This window comes from Colobus angolensis, unplaced genomic scaffold, assembly GCF_000951035.1.
Source record: "Colobus angolensis palliatus isolate OR3802 unplaced genomic scaffold, Cang.pa_1.0 Scaffold283, whole genome shotgun sequence".
NCBI lineage: Eukaryota > Metazoa > Chordata > Mammalia > Primates > Cercopithecidae > Colobus > Colobus angolensis.
Window position 1 is genome coordinate 1,071,697 of NW_012116077.1, and position 25,104 is coordinate 1,096,800.

At 41.2% G+C, this 25,104-nt stretch overlaps 1 protein-coding gene across 1 annotated transcript; it reads right to left on the reverse strand.

Annotated features, from left to right (window-relative positions):
- Positions 1–7,550: 7,550 nt before the first annotated feature.
- Positions 7,551–23,320, reverse strand: LOC105516510 (cancer/testis antigen 55-like). Its single transcript, XM_011948750.1, has 6 exons — positions 23,118–23,320; positions 21,642–21,826; positions 11,709–11,853; positions 9,218–9,330; positions 8,337–8,524; positions 7,551–8,051 (listed from the first exon to the last, which is right to left on the reverse strand). The coding sequence occupies exons 1-6, from the start codon at positions 23,209–23,211 to the stop codon at positions 7,982–7,984; spliced, it is 795 nt and encodes a 264-aa protein (XP_011804140.1). The 5' UTR covers positions 23,212–23,320; the 3' UTR covers positions 7,551–7,981.
- Between the last annotated feature and the right edge of the window lie 1,784 nt (positions 23,321–25,104).

Below are 25,104 nucleotides of genomic sequence, written 5' to 3' on the forward strand. Positions count from 1 at the left end.
AAAATGTTGAGGGGAGGGGCACACACCTGTAATCATGACAGATTCCATGCTCATGTCTAAATGCAAGTTCCCAGAGCAGCGTTTTCTGGGCTACGGAGAAGAGATAAAGATGTCTCGCTTCTGACATAAAGTGCATTCCACGTGTGTCGGCTCAGCACTCTAACAGAAAAACTTGTAGATACCAAGTTGACACTAGAATGGAGTCTACAGGAGACCTTTCCAGAATTCTGTAGGACAGGCTGTGTCTGACGGATAGGGAGACTGAGAAAGTCATAGCAATTCACTAGACACAGCCCACTGCTGTTCTTGGCCAAGTGGATCAGAAGCAGTACAGCAGGTCTGCATACGAATAAGAAGAGGTGAGGGGAGCTCGGAACACCAATCCAAATCCACAACATTAGGAAGCCAGCTAGGATGGCAGTCAGTCTTCCTTATTTTGGGATATCATAGTAAGTACAACGGCCTGAGAGGGCAAATGCCAATGCATAGAAACATAGGGGAGATTACCAAAATTACATGTATGTGTGTGTGTGTGTGTGTGTGTGTTTATTCTCTGGACACATTTTGAGAGCCTTGCTTATTAAAATATCTCCAATGCAGAATCTGGTCCTTACTTGGCGCCAACTATTCTTTCAGCTTCTATGTATCAAAAGTACTAAAGATCAGGCATAACTCCCTGTGAAGACATAGTTTTGAATAAAGCATAAGAAGGGGAGAGGTGTGAGCAAATTACTCATCATTCCTGCTTGTGCCTTCAGGTCTCATTTGCACAAGATGCACTCGATGGAGTTGTCTGAAAATGCGTCGCTTTGCCCAGGACTCGGGAATATACAGTTGTGGGTGGCAATTGGTGATATGACATCATTGTGAGATGTTCCCAACGATTCTGTGCTCACCTCCAAACTCAAGTTCCAAGACCAGTCTTTTCTGGACTATGGAGAAGTACAGACATTTACTTTCTGGTGTCAATCCAAGTGAAGTTAATGAAAAGAAGGGAGCATGGTCTCTCTCTAGAACACCACTGTATGTTGGCAAGAACCTCCTCTTGTGGCTTGTCGTGATCTACATAACATGCCTTGATATGCTGCACAAACACTCTCATGCACTGCCCCTTACTGCCTGCTACGGTTGCTTACATCTCAGCCTGAATCCCCTGGAGAGATTTCTTCCCCTGTTTTAATTTAGGATATTTAAGGTAAAGAGCACCCCTCCAATGATTAGCAGAGACACAAGATGGAAATAGGCGTTTTATCACTTGCAGACCCTGGAGGTTACATGGCACACCTGGAGGGCATACATGTAGGGCAGGGAGCCCAGGCAGGGAGAGAGAAAGGGACCCGTGGGCCAACAACCTTATGCGCGTCCCAGGGGTTATCCAAACAGGTTTCCCGTGGGGAGTTTTAATTGGTGGGCTTAAAGCAGGCAGACACATGTTTCAGGAGGTCACACTATGACTGGGCAGTGGTCATTGTGGCCTATCTGCATAGACTGTGGAGGGTATCAGGGTCAGTGGGGCTGGCCAAGTAGGCTGTATGTACATCTTCATATGTACAGACGTGAAGCATCTCATGATGTTTCTTAAAAAGAGGAGGTGGCTTACATGGAACACAAATGATCATAGGTTGATAATGAAGACACATAATATACATGTATGTATGTGTGTGTATATGCATGTATGTACATATTAACATATATGTTATCATACACACACACACAACTTCTCCTGCTTCATTTACGTTTCCAACATAAACTCTTAGGAGTGGAATTTCCTGTTCAAAGCTTTCTGGTGAAGATTCAATCCATTGAGTTTTTTTGTTTTTGTTTTTGTTTTTTGTTTTTTTTTTTGAGACGGAGTCTCACTCTGTGGCCCAGGCTGAAGTGCAGTGGCGCGATCTTGGCTCACTGCAAGCTCCGCCTCCCAGGTTTACGCCATTCTCCTGCATCAGCCTCCTGAGTAGCTGGGACTACAGGCGCCCGCCACCACGCCTGGCTAATTTTTTGTATTTTTGGTAGAGACAGGGTTTCACTGTGGTCTCGATCTCCTGACCTTGTGATCCGCCTGCCTCGGCCTCCCAAAGTGCTGGGATTACAGGTGTGAGCCACTGCGCCCGGCCCTGAAGATTCAATCCATTGAGTTTTAAATCACTTTTCATGTTTCTTATTTGAATAGCCTAGTTCATAGCCCATACCACTTCACAATTAGTGTCTTTACAACCGTCCATACCAATGTTGTGGTATTTACCCCGCATTTGCTTTCACTGAGGTCTTGTGCACCAAGCTCTTGCGTCTCTCTATACCACTACTCGTGTCACTCTCCTAGTGGATGACCCATAAGACACTCCGGCCTCTCTGCTCCCCGACTCTGCTCATCCTCACACCCAAACCTCAGGCTTCCCCTCAAGTTTCATTTCCCATCCCCAACCCTCCCTTCTCTGCTTCTTCTCCCTTGCAAACACCATCACCTGTCAGAATTCATTCACTTTGTCATTCTCCGCTGGCAAAACTAGAGTCTAGTAAGGCCCAGCTATCCAACTATTCTCCTCCCACACCCAACTAACAGAACTCTGTTGCATAAATTATAGCACCAGATGCAGCTATATAGACCCATACCAAAATAGGGACACACATTTCACAGGGGCCACTCAATACTACCCAATGATCCTACTGTATTACCCCCAGTAAGTATGATTTTCCACAATCTAAGGTTATCTACGCCTCTAAATGTAACACAACTGGGTAATTTCCTAGGGAGGCCAAAACACATTACCGCAACTGGGTGGCTTAAAACGACAGAAATTTATTCTCTGGCAGTTCTGCAGGCTACCAGTCTGAAATCAAGGTGTCAGCGAGGTTGGTTCCTTCTGGCAAGCTCTGAGGGAGAGTCTACTACAAGTTTCTGGAGGTTGCCAGTAGTCATTGGTGGCTTTTGTTGGGTTGTAGATACATCACTCCAATTACTTCCTCCTTCATCCGATGGTACTCTTACTGTGTGTCTGTGTGTCCGATATTCCTCTTCTTATAATGACACCATTCACTGGATTAGTGGTGTATGACTAATCCTAATGCTGTGGGACCTCATCTTAACCTGATTTTTTGTTTTTTGTTTTATGTTTTTGCAAAGACCCTATTTCCAAATAAAGTCACATTCACAGGTACTGGGGCTCAGAACTTGAGCATATCTTTAGGGGCGAAACTGAACCCACAACAACTGCTCTTGTACATTTTGATTACTCCAATATTCTACAATTTTCAATGAAAAATTAGGACACACAGATAAGCAAACATTTATTTCTCTGAGAAAACAAAGGCCATAGCTGGGCGCCATGGCTCTTACTTGTAATCCCAGCACTTTGGGAGGCTGAGGCAGGTGGATCACCTGAGGTCAGGAGTTCGAGACCAGTCTGACCAACATGGTGAAACCCTGTCTCTACTAAAAATACAAAAATTTAGCTGGGCACGGTGTGTGCCTGTAATCCCAGCTACTCAGGAGGCTGAGGCAGGAGAATTGCTAGAACCCAGGAGGCAGAGGTTGCAGTGAGCGAAGATCATGCCATTGCACTCCAGCCTGGGGGACAGAGCGAGACTTCAATTCAAATAATAATTTTAAAAATGTAAAAAAAGAAAACAAGGGCCGTGAGACAGGAGCTCCTCTGCGAACCATCTGACACCCATCCCGGTTTTCTCTTCCTTCTCTCTTGTAACAATGAAAGGACATATCAGCCCTTTCCCAGGGCTGACCCTCCACTGAGCAGATGGAACCATTCTCTTGAAACATTTTATCTGAGGATGTTGCTTCTACTGCTGTTGCCTCTCTTCATCCTGCATTGACAACCATTTTTTTAAAAAAAATCTTTGCTTCTAATGGAATAACATACAAACATACACAAGAATCACCCATCTTAAAAACGTCACAGACAAGGAACTTCCATCTTAAAAAATGTACATAGACAAATAAGCTGCCTTGGCCTCATTTCCCCTTCAGTCCCATTCTTGTGCATCCTGACCCCACAGCAAATGCTATTTCAAGAATCACCTCTGCTCACTTCCTGAACTCCCATTCCCTCCTTATTCCTCTGGCACCAGGCTTTTATCCCCATCATGCCCCTAATTTGCTCTTAAAATGACAGGAAACCACCACATCACCAAATCCAGTGATCAATATGCTAAGCTCTTATCACTCAACCTCTTAGTGTTTGACGCAGCTGAGGACTCCCCATTTCTTGCAATAAGGTCTTCGGTCTTCTGTGTGACCCCCCTCTCCTAGAAAGGCTCCTTCTTGGCTTCTTTTGTGAGATCTTCTTCCTATCAGGATCCCACAAGAGTGCTCCAGGGCCCAGGCCCTGAATGGCTTCTCTATCCATATGCCAGCCCCATGGCATCTAAATGCAGGTAACTCCCAATCCCATATATATACTGAGACACACACAGGGTTGTCCCATAGACATCTCAAGGGTAAAGTGTCCAAAATTTCACATGTCCTGAGCTTCCTTCAACCCCTGCACTTCCTTAAATCTTCTCCATCTCAGACGATGCCAGCTCAGTTCACACAGTGTGTTGACATCATGTCCCCGCCATAACCGTTAGTTTTCTCCATTTTCTTTACACACTCCATGCCATCCATCAGCAAAAACTATCAATCCTTTGAAAGCATACCTGGAGTCCCACCACCTCTAAAGAATGATTGAAAAAAAAATCACTGGGTCAAATTTGTTAGGTTCCATCAAGGCACAAAAGAAAGTAGAAAGAACCAAAGCGATAGCAGCCACTCAGACAGATGAAAACATGCCCCAAATCCTTCCATGTGTCCCTGCTGGCACAAATAGAGCTAATAATGGATTCTGCAGCAAGAGACTGGTGCTAAGAAATAGCCTTAGAAAAAGGTAAGAAATAACCTTCTCCAGCAAACTTCACTAAGTAAGACTCAACCTCCTCTACAGGGGTGAAACTCTGCTGGCAGAGAAGCTACAGGTAGATTCCAGCACCAGGAAGACAGGTCCCTGCTGAGAGAATACTGCAGAACAAAGAAGGGGCTCTTCTCTACCACCCTGCTGAAAACATTATGAATGATCTTTTGTGGCTGGAGATTCCTCCAGAGGCTGGGAACACATCAGATAAGAAATGGCTGCTGGGCCTGAATGTCAGGGGATGAATTCCACTGGGCCACAGAGCAGCTGTGTGCCCTCTCTTTCCTGTTTGCGTCCATGACTTGGCTATAAAATGGACACGACGCTACTGGGACTTCTTTCATAGGATTCTTTGTGAGGATTAAATGACTTGTGTGTCCCAAGGCCCTTAGTCCAGTGCTTGGCATATACAAGGGCTGGACACAAAGTAGATTAACAGCAATTCTGAACAGGGATGCCATGTACCCCATTAAACCTTCTCACGTTTTAACTTCTCCCATGAGCAAAATGCACACCTTCACAAGTATCCATGAAGCAACCATTCAGTGCCAGATTCCAGCAAAGATATAATCATGTGATTTGCCTTCTTGGCTTCTAATGACCTGCATGTTTCACTCTCAAATCAGGGAGACTGAGTCCGACTGAAAATATTGAAAACAATCTGTCCATGGTTATGGCCATCAAAAACCTCTTATCACAAACACATGCTTACTTTTCTTTATGTCACTAATTGCTAGACAGAAATTCTTACTTATTCATATGCTTATCAGAGTGTTGTCTGTCTCTTCACCCTTGTATGTCAGCTTCATGACTGCAGAGCTTTTGTTCATTGTCACTTTTTTGTCTGCTGGGCCCTCAGCATCTAGAACAGTGCTGGGCACATGGTAGGTTCTCAATAAATACCCCAGCAATTAATTGAATCAGAAAAGGGTAACATCCTGAACCATTCCAGGCAACCTGAGAAAGGATCTGGTTTTAAGGGAATTCACACCTAATCTGAATACTTTGCTTTCCTATGTGCATCTGTCTAAACAGTATTTGGCCTCATTCAGGATAACGTTACAGCCGGCTGTAGACGTAAGAGCTGTAGCTCCAAAGACACTAGATCTCAGCTCAACTCAGCTTTTTCCTGGTTTTGCAACCTGTCCCCAGGAGTCTGACCACAGCAGAAACTTATAATGATTATAGACTAATATGTTGGGTTCTCTTGCATATCAGTGACTCAGTCTCCCTTGTGTACATGAGCTGTGCCATGGAGTAAAATGTTACTCCTTCCATTACAAAAGCTACACTGGAAATAAGTATGGGCTAGTGTTTAGACAAACATTTCTATAAAAATAAAGTGACAAGGTTTAGATGACATGTACTAATATCTATATTATTCATTATGATTTAATGAATGGGGACAATTCTCATCCATGGGAATTTTGGGATCCTCATGGGATGGGAGTTTTCCCAATCCATATCTTTGTTTTTCAAATCACAATGAGTGTATGGATTGCTTTTATTTGTTACAGAATGTCAATATCTGCTCTCTGTTGTCTTAGCTTGGTCTGCTATTACACAGTACCACAGACATTTATATTGCACAGTTCTGGAGAATGGGAGGTCCAAGAAGAAGGTGCTGATTGATTGGGTTCTGGGCAAGGGCTCTCTTTCTGGCTCAAAGATTGTCAACTTCTGGCTGTTTCCTCCCGTGGAGGAGTGGCAGCAAATGCTGGCTTCTCTTCCTCTTCTTCTAAGGATACTAATCCAATTATGGGGCTCTACTTTCATGACCCTATCTAAACCTAATAGCCTCCCAAAGGCCCCACTTCCATCTATGATCACATTGGGGACTACAGCTTCAACAAAGGAATTTTTGGGAAACACGGATGTTCAGTCCCCCTAACCACTGTGAGGTATGTTCTTTTTTACTGTCAAAATAACTTGTACCTTTCCTTTTGTTTCCTTTCTATTTATTTATTTATTTATTTTTGTGATGGAGTCTCCCTGTGTCGCCCAGGCTGGAGTGCAGTGGAGCAATTTTGGCTCACTGCTACAACCTCGGCCTCCTGGATTCAAAGGATTCTCCTGCTTCAGCCTCCCCGAGTAGCTAGGACTACAGGCGCATGCCACCACACCCACGTACATTTTCTTGTATTTTTAGTAGAGACAAGGTTTCACCATGTTGGCCAGGCTGGTCTAAAACTCTTGACCTCAGGTGATCTGCCCACCTTGGCCTCCCAAAATGCTGGGATTACAGGCATGAGCCATGTACCTGGACACCTTTTGTTTTCCTTCAATGGAACTTCAACAATGGTGAAATTATGAATCACAGGACTCAGGATAAGTTCACAATGACACACAAGCTATGCCCAAAGGTCTGAATATATCCCTTTCCCTAGGTCACAGCTGCCTGGCTAAATGTTCTGTTAGACGAAAGCATGAAGTTTCATGGGGTGTACTTGTGGGATTTTAGTATAACCCTTCCCAGTGGGTAAGAAGGGACTTACCTCGAGGGACTCTGTGTTTGTACGTTTCTTCATGACTTCAACTATTCTGCACCTCTGCAACAAAGTGGCTCACAGAGGCTCATGTACAGCAGAGTCAGCTTTCTATGGTTGTTTGTGTTGTTTAAAAATCAACAGAGGTCTTAATGCATTGCTCAACAATTTTATTTCTAAGGCACCAGTGATGAATGAACCACAGCTAAACATCGTTGCTGGCCCAATCCTTTAGTCATTGAACTTAACATTTTATCTGCCCCTTGAGTCTTCCAGGCACTCTTCTAAGTGCTTGGTGATGCTTTAATGAAAACAGAAAAAACAAACAAACAAACAAAGAAAAAAATACAAAAAACAAACAAACAAACGAAAAACAGACCAGAAGACATCCTGCCATTGTGGAGTTTACATTCTAGTATGGGGAAGAAGGAACAAGGGAAAAATAAACATTGCAAGTTATGAGGGTGACAGAAGATGAAAGAGGCTATGGAGCAATACAGATTGTACAGACAGCATAACGGGGCTCAAAACTGAAGTCAAATTGTAACTTTAAATCATGCCTTTAACATGCTGTCCCTGCTGTCTTTTCAGTTAAACGCTTTGGCTCCGACGTTTCCTTTTGGGTCGTCCCAGGCCTCCGTCATCCTGGAATCTGCTGCTCCTAATGAGAGACATAAAATTCAAATTTAATGGCAGTGTTCATTTTAACTAAGAACTCCTTTCCTTCAGTGACTAGCAAGCTAATTTAGCATGCTTTTTAATTGATAAGTTATTTCCCTAAGCTGGGTTCATGGTCCAATTGAACTAGCCAATATCTCAATTAGATTTGCCAGGAAAATCATATATAAAATACTGTTTAGGCTTACTAAGCTAACCTTTTCAGTTAAACCAACCCCTTTACTGCTCATAAAGGAAAGATAAACAGATTAAAATGCTTTGTCATTACAATTTTTGCGCTGGGGTGATAGAAACCACTCTCCAATTACAGCAGAACCAAATGTTCTCCACCATGACCACATTGACGATATCGTCTACTTGAGGTACGTATCCATCAGGGATTTTCACAGACTCCAAGGTGAAAAAGATAGTATAATCTATCATCCCGTTTCTTCCATGCATGCTAGTAATGCGGACCTGTGAGTATAAATAATGGAAATGATTATGAAAAAGTCTGATAATCACTGTAACCTGCTGTGCACCTCCTCCATTCTGGGTCCTGCATGAGTGCAGGTGACTTTGATGCAAATCAATGATTCCCAACCTGGTTGGCTCATTGCTAACACGAGGGGTACTTTGTAAGAATACCTATGTCCATGCTCCACCTCAGACCAATTAAATCAGATACTCCAGGGATGAGACCGGGGTCTCTGATGAGAAATCCTGCTCTAAATACTACCAAAATATGTCCATTACCCTCTATTGCCCTGAATTGCCTGCTCATATTCAGACTCCAATAACCAAATCGCTCTCAGCATTTACTGGTAAGCTCAAGTCCCACAACATACTTCATTCTTTCCCTACAATTTTTCTGGCACAAAGATTGTTTTTCTTCCTCCTGTTGTTGGAAGATTCTAATAACATTTGGGTATCAAGTAAAATGCACAATTTAGAACTTAATCATGTGCTTGGTCCACATAATTTTCTAATTATTTCCTTCGGGAAGTCCTGCCTTTTCAATAAGAAAAGTGGCTCCTTCGTTGGCAAAGAATGTATTTCTTCATATTTTCTGGAAATCCCATTACACCCAACAGAATCCTGGGCACAAAAATTACCACCAAAGGAAGTGTTATCAGAAACTGATGACGGGAGGAACCGGAAAGAAATTACCTCTTCCACATGAATACAACGGGTGGGCTTCACAGAGCTTGCCTTGATGTTTGAGGTGCCTGGCTCAGTGGAATATTCAACTTCTAACAAGTCACCCTTATAAGGCACAAAATCTAAAACAGTCATGGAGAAATATGAGTGTCATGATCTCTTAACTAGGTCACGTTTAATTTCACACGTTATTTGATAGTGTACTACTTTAAAGTCAGTTCTGCTAGAACTAAAGTCCATTTTGCACATATTTAAACAGATACACTGTAAATCTCTAAGTCCGAAAAGATGTTTATAAGTCTTAGGCATTGATTCTCCTCTACTGATTTAACAAAGTCAAATGAAGGAAAGTGTGAACTATGCATCACAGTTAATCTAAGGGAGCAGCACAGGATTTACTAAACAAACAAGTTGTTCCTGTTCACAACTCCTTAGTGAGAGGCAGTCAAAAGTATACGTAAGAGCACAAGTTTGAACCTGGCTATGTGGCTTCGAATCCTGACACTGCCACTCACTCAGTTGGCAACCTTAGCCAAGGTGCTTAATCTGTCTGTGCCTCATTTTCTTCATCTATAAAATGAGAAGCACGATAAGTAGCCTTCATGATACACAGCTGCTGTGAGAATTAGTTGATATGTGCGATACACACAGAATCATCGCTGGCGCATAGTAACCACCAAATAACTGTTGATTGGTAGTAGTGGTTGCAGTACCACTAGGAAATGTTACTTTCAGAATCAATGAATTTCCCCTGATGTTGGGTTCAGGTGATGAACTCTTAAGTCTGTGCCTTACGGGTTATAGTTAAGACCACGGAGTTTCAAACAGAAGTTTACAGTAAGTTAAAAGTGAGTCACAGGATAACAAAGGTACATGAAAGAATGTGGAGCAAATGAAAATCCCAACTGCAAGTGAGACAGTAAATTGCCACAATGACTCCAGAAAACCAGCAATATCAACAAAGTGAAACAATTCTCCACCTTAGGATCCAGCATTGTAGAATGACACTAGACACAGTGTTAGACTTCTTCTCTCTCTCTCTGTTAATTTACATACATTTCTTTAGTGTGTGTGTACCATATATCTATGGGCCAATGACTCTAAAATGTATATGCCTCCAACTCTAACCAACCTCAGGTTCAATTCTCCATATGCTTACACCAATCTAAGGTGTGTAAAGCTGAGCTGTTCGTATTCTCAGTATTCACCAACTTTTGTTTGCCTCAGTTGTCTACGTCACAAACTGGCCACTCCACCCTCACCACTGCTCAAACAAAAGACTTTGGAGGTACCTTGGACTCATCTTTCCTCCACATCAAAGATCTAATCCATTACCTCCTGGGTTCTTCTCTAACTTCAAAATATATCCAGAGTCAACTCAATCCTTAGGTCCTCCACTTCTCCACTTTCATTCACATCTCCATCACTTCTCACCAGGAATATTACAACATTATCCTGACTGATTTCCTGACTCCACTCTTCACCTCATAGTCTCTTCTTGACGAAGCAGACAAAGTCAACATCTTAAAACAAAATTCAGGTCAGAGTCCTGCTTTTGCACCCAAGAAAACAAACTAGCAAGCTGCCTGGGGAAGAACTATTCTCCCCCTTTTTACCCAAGCTATATGACAGCTGCAATAGACAAAAGTAACCAAAAAAAAGTGTATCTCTGGGTATAAGCTAAATATTAGAACACATCTGCTGATTACAAAGAGAATTCAACAACACACACACACACACACACAGCCACAAGGCACTATCTCCAATTCTATTTAAAGCATTTGAAGTGCATTCTTTTAAAATTTGGTAGTCTACCCTGTCACAGAAACTTCTCTAGTAACCAACTACAGAAATGATCCCTGCAAGTATAGTCTCTGAAGGGTATTAAAAATAGTGTCTCACCGGGTGCGGTGGCTCAAGCCTGTAATCCCAGCACTTTGGGAGGCCGAGACGGGCGGATCACGAGGTCAGGAGATCGAGACCATCCTGGCTAATATGGTGAAAACCCGTCTCTACTAAAAACTACAAAAAACTAGCCGGGCGAGGTGGCAGGCGCCTGTAGTCCCAGCTACCCGGGAGGCTGAGGCAGGAGAATGGCGTGAACCCGGGAGGCGGAGCTTGCAGTGAGCTGAGATCCGGCCACTGCACTCCAGCCTGGGTGACAGAGCGAGACTCCGTTTCAAAAAAAAAAAAAAAAAAAGTGTCTCTATGTACTTATAGGATTGTTTTCTTGATTAGAAATTAAATTATCATGTGAATGAAAAATATATCCAGGCATTACTGAGGGAATCGAACAAATGAACACACAATAGACGACAGCAGACATTTTAAAATACTGCCTATTTGCCCCTATATTGTACATAATTTCAACTGGAAAGGTTTACCTCTAATATTGAAGAGCCATTGACTGAAGCCAAGTACACTGTAAAGGTTGTTCTAGGACGAAAATCCTCTCAAAAAATTAAGAATTACATCATATATCTCAAAATCTAAATCATACCTTCAGTAGCAATGTCTATGGAGCAATAAATGCTGTCACTAACATACATAGTATCTTCACTTAGAGAAGTAACATGTGCAATTAAAAGTCTGGTTCCTGAGTCTGAGGGTCCAGCACCGTAAAGACAGTGAGGCACAACATCCACCTGTAAGATTTACGAAAGAGTTACTTCAAAAATAATACAAATTTAAGCATGAGAACTTACATGGTTAAAACACTGGTATCCAAAAATATTTTCAACAGCCATCCTAAACACTGGTGAATATAGTTCATGTGGTAAATGGACCACAGACTTGAGATGATGGCAAAAATCATGTGTGTGCTTCATGAATTGTGAAATGTATCCCAAAATATTAACTGCATACCCAAGTTTAATGCCCTCGAACCACTAGATTCTCAGATTTAAAAAATACCATCCTTTACCTGCAGGAATTTGCAGTGAAATGACAGTAAAGTGGAAAGATACCTAGTCATAAGCAAGTTGCGATGAAGGATATAAAACTAGCTCAAAGACAGTTTCTGTGAATTATCTAGAGGGAGAACATTTCAGACAGGGAGAAAATAGCGGCATTGCTTGGGGGAAGTCAGATTTGTGCTGGGTTGTGAAAGAAGACAGAGGTGTAACTTTGTAAACAGGGGTAGAGGAGCAGGGAGACAGAGAAGAAAAACAACACAATTTAGGAGCCTAGGGAGCAAAACCCTAACATTCAAGATCCAGGCCTAGGAGACAGAAGCACAAGATAAAGTTGGAACAATACCCTCAACTGGGAGAGGTTCAATAAGCCAGGTCAAATTAGGGCTTTACTTTATCTAAAATAGAGAGGCATACAAACCTTTTTCCTTATTGGAAGTGTAACAGTCCTTATTTTATTTTATTTTATTTTATTTTATTTATTTATTTTTTTTGAGACGGAGTCTCGCTCTGTCACCCAGGCTGGAGTGCAGTGGCCGGATCTCAGCTCACTGCAAGCTCCGCCTCCCAGGTTTATGCCATTCTCCTCCCTCAGCCTCCCGAGTAACTGGGACTACAGGCGCCCGCCACCTCGCCCGGCTAGTTTTTTTTTTGTATTTTTTAGAAGAGACGGGGTTTCACCATGTTAGCCAGGATGGTCTCAATCTCTTGACCTCGTGATCCGCCCGTCTCGGCCTCCCAAAGTGCTGGGATTACAGGCTTGAGCCACCGCACCCGGCCTATAGTCCTTATTTTATAATCCTTAAAACTTACAGAAATAATGCAAGTTCATTATACTAAAAGTAGAAAAAAAAGCAGATAAGCAGACAGCAAAAAGCAGTTACCCCATAATCCATATTCCATTACCAAGAGACCACCAGGGACTACATTTTGGCAGTAACACTCATCCTTATGTTTTCACCTGTGCACAAATACACATATACCAGTTTTTAAAGCAAATTAGCACTGTATTTGCTATTAAAATATCACCTAAAATGAACACAAAAGTTTTTAAATAACACTAGAAGGGAAGGAGTCATAGGAAATCCCAATTAATGGATGTGCTGTAATTTACTAACCCAATTCCACATAATTAGACATTTTGCTTGTGTCCTAACATTTGGACTACTTGTCTGACTTAACTATGGGATAAACTCCTAGGGTTGGAATTTTTTGTTCAAAGACTTCTGATGGAAACTTGAGCCACTGAGTCGTAATTGATTTTCATGGTTTTAAAAATACTCTAGTTTGCTGCTATTCACATTTCTTAACTGGTGTCTTTCCAGCTGTCAATACCAATCTGATGTTTATTTCTCCCTCACTTACTGTCATGAGGAATGAGGCATTAGCTTCCCATCCACTATCTACCACCACTTCCATTGGTATCCCAGTGGATGACCCACAGCACCCTTGGAGCTCTCTGTTCTTTGACTCCACACCAACTCACAGACATACTGCAGGCTAAAGCTTTGCCCATGTTTCGTGGCTCCCAATACTGTTTCTTATGCCTAGGAAATACCACCAACACAACAGCAGGTACACACAGATACAAATGTTTGTGATAATGCGTTGTATGACATAAGTGGCATTTCAATATGATAGGGGCAAAGTGGATTATCCAATTAATGTTGAGGGCAACTGAATAGCCAGTAGGGAAACAAGACACGGACCCTTCTCTCAGTCCTGAACACGGAAAGCAAACCCAGGCTGACTGTATGTTTACATATCAATAAATTAATGACTTTCAGAAGAAAAGCTAAGTGAATACTCGTGTAAATTATGTGTTAGAATTAGCCTAAGGAAACTTCCTGAACACAGAAGCCACATGGACAAGATGGACATATTTATAGTATGTAAAAATTAAACAGATGGAGGAGGAGGGGAGCAAGATGGAGAAAAGGGACTGTCCAGTGATTGTCCTCCTGCAGAAACATCAATGTGAAAAACTATCCTTGTATGAAAATACCGTCACTTGAGAGAAGGAAACCAGGTGAGAGGCCATGGTACCCGGTTATAGCATGAAAATAAGAAAAGATACATTGAAGACGGTAGTAAGAACAGTTTTACATTACCCACATCACCCCTTCCCCAATCTTCAACAGCACAGCATGGAGACAGATACCATCCCCCTGTAGGAAAGAGAGGAGCAAGCATAGAACATTGCCTTGGAACCCAATAGCAGGCCTTTCACACTATATGCCACCACTTGACAGACACCCATGTCCCCTGACTCCAAGATGGTACTTGTGGATCAAATCTCTAGACTCACCCTGGCACCAGACAGGAAGCCACAGCCACAGCAAAACAAACTCAATACCTGGCCCACATCTCTGCCAGTGATTCCACTGGCCTTATGCTCAGAATATTCTACCACAACAGGGAGTTGTCAGTGAATGGAGCCTTGGATTCCAGTCTTGCAAGGCACCAGGCTCAACAGCTAAGGGAGTGCATGCCATTGAAGCATCTGTCACTGTGTCCCTGGGATTAGGAAGCCCCCAGTGCTTCAATAGCTGCAGTGTTCACAAGCATAAGGACCAAAAGAGACCTATATAGAGTTTCCGGACAGGCTTACTGCTAAAGGATGTCCCCTAAAAGCTAGACTGCAAAGACTGAAATGAATACCTACTTCTTCAATACACAGATACAAACACATGACCACAAAGATCAAGAACAATAAGGAAAACATGACATCACCAAACTGACAAAACAAGGTGCCAGTGATTGACCCTGGAGAGATAGGAATGTATGAGTTATTTAACAAATAATTCAAAATATCTATTTTCGGAATGCTCTGTGAACCTCAAAAACAATTACGGAGAAATGATTGAGAATTTACCAGAGTAATTTGAGAGAAAGATTGAAGGAACTTAAAAAACCAAACAAATCCTGAAATCGAAAAATACAACGAAGGAAGTACACAATAGAGAACATCCACAGGAAAATTGATCGAGCAAAATAAAGAATCTGTAAACTTGCAGACAGCTTCATTGAAAATATACAGTGAAGGGGACAAAAGAAAAAGGAGGGACACAAAAGGAAAAAAAAATTATTGGATTTTTGGACAATATCAACAGGGCAATAGTATGAGTCATTCACATTCAAGAGGAAGGGGAGATTGAAATAGGGGTAGAAAGATTATTTAAAAAATAATGATGGAGAGTCATCCAAACCCAGAGAAAGTTACAAACGTCTAGGTACTGGAAAACCAAAGTTCTGCAGTAAGATACGATCCAAATTGATTACCTCATGACATACTAAAATCAAAGTGTCAAACATGAAAGAGAAAGAGAGGATCCCGAGAGCTGAAAGAGGAAAGACGTGAATCACATATGAGGCAGTTCCAATATGCCTACCAGAACACTTCGCAGCAGAAGCGTAACAGGCCAGGAGAGAATGGGATGATATATTCAAAGAGCTGAAGGAAAAAAAAAGTCTCTAACCAAGAATACTGTGCCAAGAAGTGAAGGGGAGATAAAGACTTTTACAGAGAAATCACAGCTGAGAAACTTCCTCACCGCCACAACTGTCTTACAAGAAATCCTATGGAGAGTTCTTCCAACTGACATAAGTGATGCTAATGAGTAATGCAAAAACATCTGGAGGTATAAAACTCACTAATGAAAGTAACCACACCAATTCAGAATACTCTAATATGGTAACAATGGTGTCCAGATCTCTTATATCTTTCACATAATGGTTAAGGAACGGAACTAGTAAAAATAAAATAAGTACAATAATTTGTTAAGGGATATAAAACATAAACAGGTGTAAAGTGTAAAACAGAAAACTCAAAATCCGGGGGTGGAGTTAAATGGCAGAGTATTTTTATTTTGTGATCAAAGTTATGTTATCAATAAAATCAACTGTCGTGATTATGTTTTTGTAAGCGTCATGCTAACCACAAAGAAAAAAATCATGTAATAGACACATTTTAAAATATCAAGTAAACAAAACATACTAATAGAGAAAAATCTCTTATCCATCAAGACAGACAGTAAAAGAGGAAGAAGAAAGGCAGAATTTACCTACAAAATAAGTAGAAAAAAAATTGTCTAAATGATAACAGTAAATCCTTACCTATCAATAATTACCTTGATAGAAATGGATGACATTCTTCAACTAAAATACACAGAGTAGCTGAATGGATTAAAAACAACAATAACCAAACCTATGAGAGACCCACTTCTCCTTAAAGGACATTCGTAAACTGAAAGTGAAGACATGAAAAAAGACATTCTTCCATGTAAAGGGAAACTGAAAGAGAGCAGGAGCAGCTAAACGGATTTCAAATAAAATAGGCTTTAAATCGTAAACTGTAAAAAGAGACCAAGAAGATCATTATATAATGATGAAGGGGTCAATTCATCAAGAGGATATAATGATTTTCAAAAATATGCACCCAACATAGCAGCACCTAAATATATGAAGCAAATATTAAGGTCTAAATGGTGAGATAGAGTGCAATGCCATAATAGTAGGTGACTTCAATATCCAACTTGCAACAATGAATAGATTGTCCAGACAGAAGAGTGACTCCACAAAAAGTGAGATTTATCTGCACTCCGGAGCAAATGAACCTAACAGTCATTTACAGAATGAATATTCCATCCAAACACTGCAAAACACACATTCTTTCCAACTGCATGTGGAACATTCTAGAGGATAGATTATGGGGCAGGCCACAAAACAGGTACTAGCAAATTAACGGAGTTTGAAATAACATCAAATCACTTCTCTAACCACAATGGTAAAACACTAGGAATCAGTAAAAGGAGGAACTTTGGAAACTTTAAAAGTGGATGGAAATTAAACAACATGCTCCTAAATAACCAATGGGTCAATGAGGAAATTTAAAGAAAAGTGTAAAACATTTCTTGAGATAAAGCAAAATTTAGGCACAACACATGAAAACCCATGAAATACAGCAGAAGCAATTCTAAAAGTGAAGTTTACATCAATAAAGCCTACCTCAGAAGAAAAGATACATCTTAAATAAACAACCTCACACTGCACCTTGAGGAACAAGAAAAAAATATAATCCAAAAGTAGTAGGACATAAATCATAAAGGTCACAGCAGAAATAAATGAAATAGACATGAGAAGAACAATACAAATATCAATGAAACTATGAGTTGGTTTCTTGAAGAGGTAAAGCAAATCAACAAAACTTTAGCTAGACTAAGGAAAAAAGAGAGAATATTCAAATAAATAAAATCAAAGATGAAAAAGGATATAGTACAACTGACATCACCAAAATAAAATCGATCATAAGGACTATTGTCAACAATCATCAGCCTACAAATAGGACAAGCCAGAAGAAATGGATACATTCCTGGACACATACAACCTATCAAGATGTAATGGTGAAGAAATGGAAACTCTGAACAATTAACGAGTGAGGAAAGTGATTCAGTAATAAAAAATCCCCCATCAATTAAGAGTCTAAGACAGAATTACTTCCCTTCTTAATACTACCAAATTTATAAATAAAGAAGAATTAATAGCTCTACTTTTAAAACTATTCCAAAAACAAAAACAAAAACAAAACAAGAAAGGAACACTTCCAAATGCATTCTATCACACCTGCATTACCCTGGTAGAAAACCCAGACAAGGAAACAGAAAGAAGAGAAAACAAGAAAACTACATGCCAAAATTCCTGATCAACACAGTTGCAAAAATCTTTAAGAAAGTATTAGTAGCCGGGCGCGGTGGCTCAAGCCTGTAATCCCAGCACTTTGGGAGGCCGAGACGGGTGGATCACGAGGTCAGGAGATCGAGACCATCCTGAGCTACACGGTGAAACCCCGTCTCTACTAAAAAATACAAAAACTTGCCGGGCGAGATGGCGGGCGCCTGTAGTCCCAGCTACTCGGGAGGCTGAGGCAGGAGAATGGCGTAAACCCGGGAGGCGGAGCTTGCAGTGAGCCGAGATCGCGCCACTGCACTCCAGCCTGGGCGCAAGGAGAGACTCCATCTCAAAAAAAAAAAAAAAAAAAAAAAGAAAGCATTAGTAAACCAAATTCAACAGCATATTAAAAACATCATTCATCGTGTTCTAGAGGGATTCATCCTGGGATGTAAGGAAGTTTCAACATACACAAATCAATAAATGCCACATATCGCATGAATGAAGCACAAAAGCCATAGGATCATTCCAATTTAAGCAGGAAAAGCATTTGACCGAATTCCACATCCCTTCGTAATAAAAACTCCACAAACTTGATATAGGAGGAGTGCACCTCAACACAATAAAGGTCATATATGGTAAACCCACAGGTAACATAATACTGAATGGGGAAATGTTCCAGGCTTTTCCTCTAAGACCTAAAGCAAGACAGAAATGTCCAGTTTTGCCCTTTCTATCACACATAGATCTGGAAGTGCTAGCCAGAGAAATTAGGCAAGAAGAAACAAAAGGCATCTAAATTTAAAAGGAAGAATTTAGATTGGCCCTGTTTGCAGACGGGAAGCTCTTACATATAAATAACCCTGAAGATACCACCGAAAAGCTTCTAGGTCTAATAAACAAATTCAGGAAAGTGGCACAACACACAAATAACATGCAAGAATCAGTAGCATTTCTATACACCAATACTGAACTATCAGAAAAAGATATCAAGAAACAATCCCATTTAGAACAACTTCAAAAAAAAAATAAAATAGGAATAAATTTAACCAAAGACGTGAAGGATTGCAACACCGAAAACTATATATAAACCATTGACGAAGGAAATTGAATGAGGCAGGAATGAATGGAAATGTATCATGTGTTCATGGACAGGAAGAATAAATATTGTTAAAATGTCTGTATCTTAAAGAAATCTACAGATTCAATGCAACTGCTATGAAAATACCAATGACATTCTTCCTGGAAATAGAAGAAACTCCTAAAATTTGTATGGAACCACAAAAGATTCCAGATAGCTGAAGCAGTCTGAAATACAAAGAACAAAGCTGGAGGCATCACATTACTTGATGTCAAAACATATGACAAAGCTATAGTAAGCATAACAGCATAGTACCAGTATAAAAACAGATACATCAACGAGTGGAGCAGAATACACAGACTGGAATGAAATTCGTGCATTTACAGTCAACTGATTTTTGAGAAAAGGCCCGAGAACACACAATGTTGAGAAAGTACAGTTTCTTCAATTAATGATGTTGAAAATAACTGAATATTCATCTGAGAAAAATGAATTTCCACCCTTATCTCTCAGCATGTACATAAATCAACTCAAAATGACTTAAAGCTTTAAAGGGAAGGCACAAACCTATGAAACTACAAGAATGAGACATAGGGGGAAAGCTCCATGACACTGTTCTGGGCAATGACATTTCAAAAATAGGACCTCAAAAGCAAAGGCAACAAAAGAAAAAACAGACCAATGGGAGGTTACATCGAACTAAAAAGCTTTGATACCACAAAGGAAACCATCAAAGAGTGAAGAGATAATCTATAGGACAGGAGAAAACATTGGCAATCTATACATCTAGTAAGGGGTCAGTTTCCAAAATGTATGAATAACTTCAACAACTCAATAGCAAGAAATCAAATAATCCTATTAAAAATGAGCAAAAGACCTGAATAGACATTTCTCAAAAGGAGACATACAAATGGCCAACAGGCATATGAAAAAACGCTCACCTTCTTTAACATTGGGATAATGCAAATCAAAACCATAGAGGTAGCACCTCACGCATGTTAAAATGGCTAACACTAAAAAGAAAAGAGATAACAAGTGGTGGCAAGGATGTGAAGACATTGGAACGTTTATGCATGGTTTGTGGGATATAAATTGTTACAGCCATTATGGAAAACAGTATGGAGGTTCCCCAAAATTTTAACAATGGAACTATCACACTATCCATGAATCCCACTACTGAGCATGTATTCAAAGAGAGTGTCATCAGTGTGTCAAAGAGATGTCATCACTTCCATGTTTATTGCAACCCTATTCACAATAGGCAAGAAACAAAAGCAAACTAAGTGTCCATATACGGATGAGTGGATAAAGGAAATGTGGTATAAATATACAATGGAATACCATTCAGCCATAAAACACAACTAAATCTTGCCATTTGGGATAACATCGATGAACCTGAAGAATGATATGTAAGTGAAACACACCAGTCACACAAAGACAAATACTGCATAGTCACATTACATTGAGGATTATAAAGAAGTTGCTCTTATAGCAGTGTAGAGTAGAATAGTGATTACCAGATGCTTGGTTTGTTAGGGTGGATGGAGGAATGAGGAGATGTTGTTGAAAGAAGATATAATTACAGTTATATAGAAGGAACCTTTTTTTTTTAATCTAAACCAACTTTCCAATTTATTAAAAATTGAAGGAACCTTTTTTAACTGTCCATAATGGGCAAATACATACAAACAGAAACTGGATAAGTGATTGCCTGGGACTGGATGTTACGGGGGGAGGGGACAGTTGGGGGAGCACGAAGGAATGGAAAAAGACTACGAACGGTTATGGAGTTTCCTTTTTGAGTGATGAAAATGTTCTAAGATTGTTTGTGGTGATGGTTGCCTAACTCTGTGACCAAATTAAAACTACTGTATTGTACCCTTTAAATGAGTGAATTGCATGGTCTCATGACTTATATCTCAATAAATGCTGTAAAAGAATGAAAGACTTAAAGCAAAGGAAAAAGATGGTGTCGGACGAAATACTACAAGGGCTTCGAATACAAACTTTCCTGTTAAAAATCTAATTTTCCTACCACAGAGATAGCCGTAAATATTCCTAATGTATAAGTAGGTCCAAGAAAGGAAACTTGCTGTAATCTCATTAAGATCCTTAATAATTCCAAATGAGCAATGTGACTGCTTTTCCCTTCTCACATTTGCAAAGATTTCAGATTGATAGTATTGTTGTCCTTGCCTATACGGGCAGATGGGCAGTCTCACCGCCTATTGCTGAGAGAATCAGTTAGTACAGTAGAGCTAAAGAATAATTTCGTAATAGCCACTGAATGGGTAAATATCTGGACTCAGGTGCTGTTCTCAGGACTCCGTAAATCTGCCAAATATTATTGAATTGTACCCTTAAGAGAGTTCTGCGGTTTGCGAACTATACCTCCATGAAGCTCTTTTTAAAATGTTTACAAGGCACATGGTTTCACATAGCAATTCCACTGCTATGGATGCATAGCACAGAAAACTTTTTTTTACCTGATAAGGGAAGTTGCAGGATTATATAGAGTTCAATAATTATTATTGTTACCCATATTGTTTAAAGATTAGAAGAATAGATAAGTAATTTTTATGTTTTAAAGCAGAAATCACTACAAATATTAGAACGGAAGAACCTACAGCTTCAGAGGGGTGGGGCTTCAAATTGCAGTCTACATCCACTCTATGGATCACAGCAGAGATGTTGGATTAATACAAGAAAAGAAAGATGCAGAAAGAAAACCCACTGGCATAAAACACAGTTCCCAAACTCATGCACATCTCACCTTGATTGCTCTCAATGCATAAAGTGTTTTATTTTCTTCCACAACCACATTAACTTTTTGTCCAACTTTTAGAGGAACGTTGCCAGTCACAACATCACTACTGAAGTAGATGGACTCATCAATCATGCCATGATCACCACAGAAACTTGTGACAACTCCCTGCACAGTTTTCAACTGGGTGTCACCTACAAGGAAAAGAAACAAAAGTTACATTATTAGCTTCAAATGCAAACATCTACTACAAATATGTCTTACACTCACCATCTGCATAAACCTGGGCAGAGAAGTTTTTTTAATGTCTCTGATCTTGTTTTCATCTGTCAATCCACAGCAATCACAATTTTGCCTAATAGGGTTGTTGTAGATTTTTTAAAATTTATTAAAATTTTAATTTTTAAATTTACAATTAATCTTTAATTTTTTCAGCAGAGTCTGGCTCCATTGCCCAGGCTGGAGAGCAATGGTGCAATCTGGGCTCGTGGCAACCTCTGCCTCCTGGGTTCAAGCAGTTCTCATGTCTCAGCCTCCCTACTAGCTGGGACTAGAGGTGCGTGCAGCCACGCCCGGCTAATTTTTGAATTGTTGGTAGAGATGGGGTTTTGCCATGTTGCACAGCCTGGTCCCCAACTCCTGGCCTCAAATGATCCGCCCACCTGGAACTCCCAAAGAGCTGGGATTACAGGTGTGAGCCACTGTGCCCAGTTTGTGAATATTAACTGACACATGCACATCAACTGTCTAGAGTTGTGAGTGCCTTGCACAAGAGAGTTATCACCATATCTACATATGAGAGTCTTTAAGCCTCTGCTCCTATTATATGCCTTCATCATTATCACCAACATGAAGAATAGCACCTTCTATAGATACTTAACCATCTCAGCAGACAAAGCACTAAAAGATATCTGGAGATTGAAGCCTAGCCCAAAATAAAGTCTGAATGGTTTTCTTTCTTTTGTCTTCTACATATTATTATTATTTATTTTTATTTATTTTTAAAAATTCTACACAAGCCTAGCTGATAAGCAACATTTAGGAATCTGACTTCAGCAGTCTGCCCACACAATGGGTTCTCTGCCCTCCTATGGGATCAGATAAGTATGAGGCATCCAATTGGCTTCAAATTACATTCCCGTTTGGGATACAAGCCTAAATTCACTCGCAAATTAGGGAGTTTCTCGCCTACTGGAAATATAAATAGGCATGTGCTGCACAACCACGTGGGGCAAAAGCACAGGTGGTACAGTCTCCAAGGTCTTCTCTGTCAACACCTTCTCACTTTAGATGGACAGGAGAGTTTGGGCGTTGGTTCTTAGGAACCTGTCGGGGACTCCGGACACCTCCCCATGCACACACAGAAGATGGAGCCGCCATCTTGTGCTGTACCAGCCCGAGTCACCACAGCCTCATGCCAGGGGTGACAGAGTCCCTATTGGGAGGCTTCTGAGGTGGGGGACTAGGGGACACACAGAGGAATACCTTGTGGGAGCCCCTGCTGCTGTGGGCCCTGCCGCTTTGCGGGGTCAGCCATCCTCCAGAAAAAGGCCAAAGCAAGCCTCAGAAGCCTGAACATCGTCCCAGTTGTCACCACCAGCCTGGACACCGCTTGTGACAGATGAAGCACAAGACCTCCTCAGTAAGGGAAGCCCTCAGGTCACGGCGTCTCCTCAGGGACTTGCTTCCTGCTTCTCCTCCTCAGCCTCTGTGGGATGGGACCCAGACGTAAGCGAGCCCCCCTCAGGAAAGCCAGGGAAACCGCAGCCACCAAAGGAGCTCACAAGTACCCCTCTGGCTTTTCCCTCTGAGCATGCGCTCGTCAGGGCCCACCCTCAACCACTGTCCAGCCAATGCGCGTGCAGTGGGTGGGTGGGCAGGTTCCTGTGGCTATTAAAAGGTGATGGGCGGGAACATCGTGGCTCCTCCCATCCATCTGAGGGCACCATTAAGACGGCCTGGGGAAAATGGCTTGAGGGCTTGGGTTCTGCATGTACTCAGGGGATACGGGGTCTTCTGTTGGGTTCCCTGGGAAGATGGGTGCCTGAAACACCGGCTGTGCAACCAAAAATCCTATTCTTGCCCTTGTATTCGTGGTGCTTAGCATAAGGACTTACCACTCAGTGAGTGGCCAATAGTTACTCCTCACCAGGAGTAACTATTTTGTGAAGAGAAGGCACCATGTGGGTAGCCAATGTTTTAGTGATGGCAAGTATGTGTTTTTTGTACTAGGACTCCCGTTTTGAGTCCAGTAATAATTTATAATAGAATCATTTTATGATCATTGCTACCATGTACACATCGCTTACCTATTTATACTTACATTACTCTGCTGTACACACTACCTTTATTCATTCATTCGGCAAAATTTGTGAAGTGCTGTGAGCCAGACACTGTTCTGTGTTCTTAAAGCTTGTTAGTGAATGAAAGAATCAAGAATCTTCGCCCTGTGAGGGTAGATTTTTCACAGGATACAAAAGGGAGACACTAAGCATCACATAATAAAATATATGATATGTTGGAAGGCAAAAATGCCGTGGAAAAATATAGCAGGACAAGGGGAATCCACAGTACTGGGAATCGTGGGTTGGAATGCAGTTTATAATAGCATGGTCAGAGTAGCCCTCATTGGAAAGCAATAGTTGAGAAAGATGCTGGAGTTAGCCAGGCAGCTGTATTTGGGGAAGCCATTCAGATGCAAGGCTCAGTTTGTGCAAAGACCATACAGCAAGACTGTGCCTGATGTGTTCAAGGAAAGCCAAGTGGTTGGAGCAGAGGCAGTGAGGGTTAGAAGAGTAGGAAGTATGGTAAGAGAGGTAATAGAGGTTCAGGCTGTATGTGGGACACTGGGACACTGGACATTCTTTGGCTTTTATTGTCCATGACGTGTAAAGTCCCTGAAAGGTTTGGAGCTTCCCAGGGATCACTCCAGATGCTTGGTTGTGAACAGGCTGGAAGAGGTCACAGCATGAAGCAAGCGGAACAGTTCGGATGATTCTGCTGCAATTCATGGGCACTGTGGATGAAAGCTGTTTGTCTTTCCTCTCCTGCAGTGAGAACAGGTAAAAGCCTTGCCAAAGATGATCATCTAGTTAATGGGATCGGTTGAGGGTTATCTATGTCTCAAAATACAACACAACTGTGTGAATTTCCTAAGGAGGCCAAAAAACATTACTACACCTTTGTGGCTTAAAACAACAAAAATTTATTCTCTGGCAGTTCTGCAGGCTATGAGTCTGAAATCAAGGTGTCAGCGAGGTTGGTTCCTTCTGGAGAGTTCTGAGGGAGAGTTTATTACAAATTTCTGGAGGTTGCCAGTAGTCATTGGTGGCTTTCCTTGGGTTGTAGATACATCACTTCAATCACTTCCTCCTTCATCCCATGGTGCTCTTTTCCATGCGTCTGTGTGTCCAATATCCCTCTTCTTATAAGGACACCACTCACTGGATTAGGAGTTTATGACTAATCCTAA

What these genes read in the sequence shown, in the direction of transcription:
- LOC105516510 (XM_011948750.1), bottom strand. Translation starts at nt 23,211, where the DNA reads ATGTTCAGGCTTCTGAGGCTTGCTTTGGCCTTTTTCTGGAGGATGGCT. An exon ending in ATGCATTGAGAGCAATCAAG is followed by an intron (nt 11,854 to 21,641) that starts GTGAGATGTGCA and finishes TAAATCTTACAG; the next exon opens with GTGGATGTTGTGCCTCACTG. An exon ending in CATAGACATTGCTACTGAAG is followed by an intron (nt 9,331 to 11,708) that starts GTATGATTTAGA and finishes TGACTGTTTTAG; the next exon opens with ATTTTGTGCCTTATAAGGGT.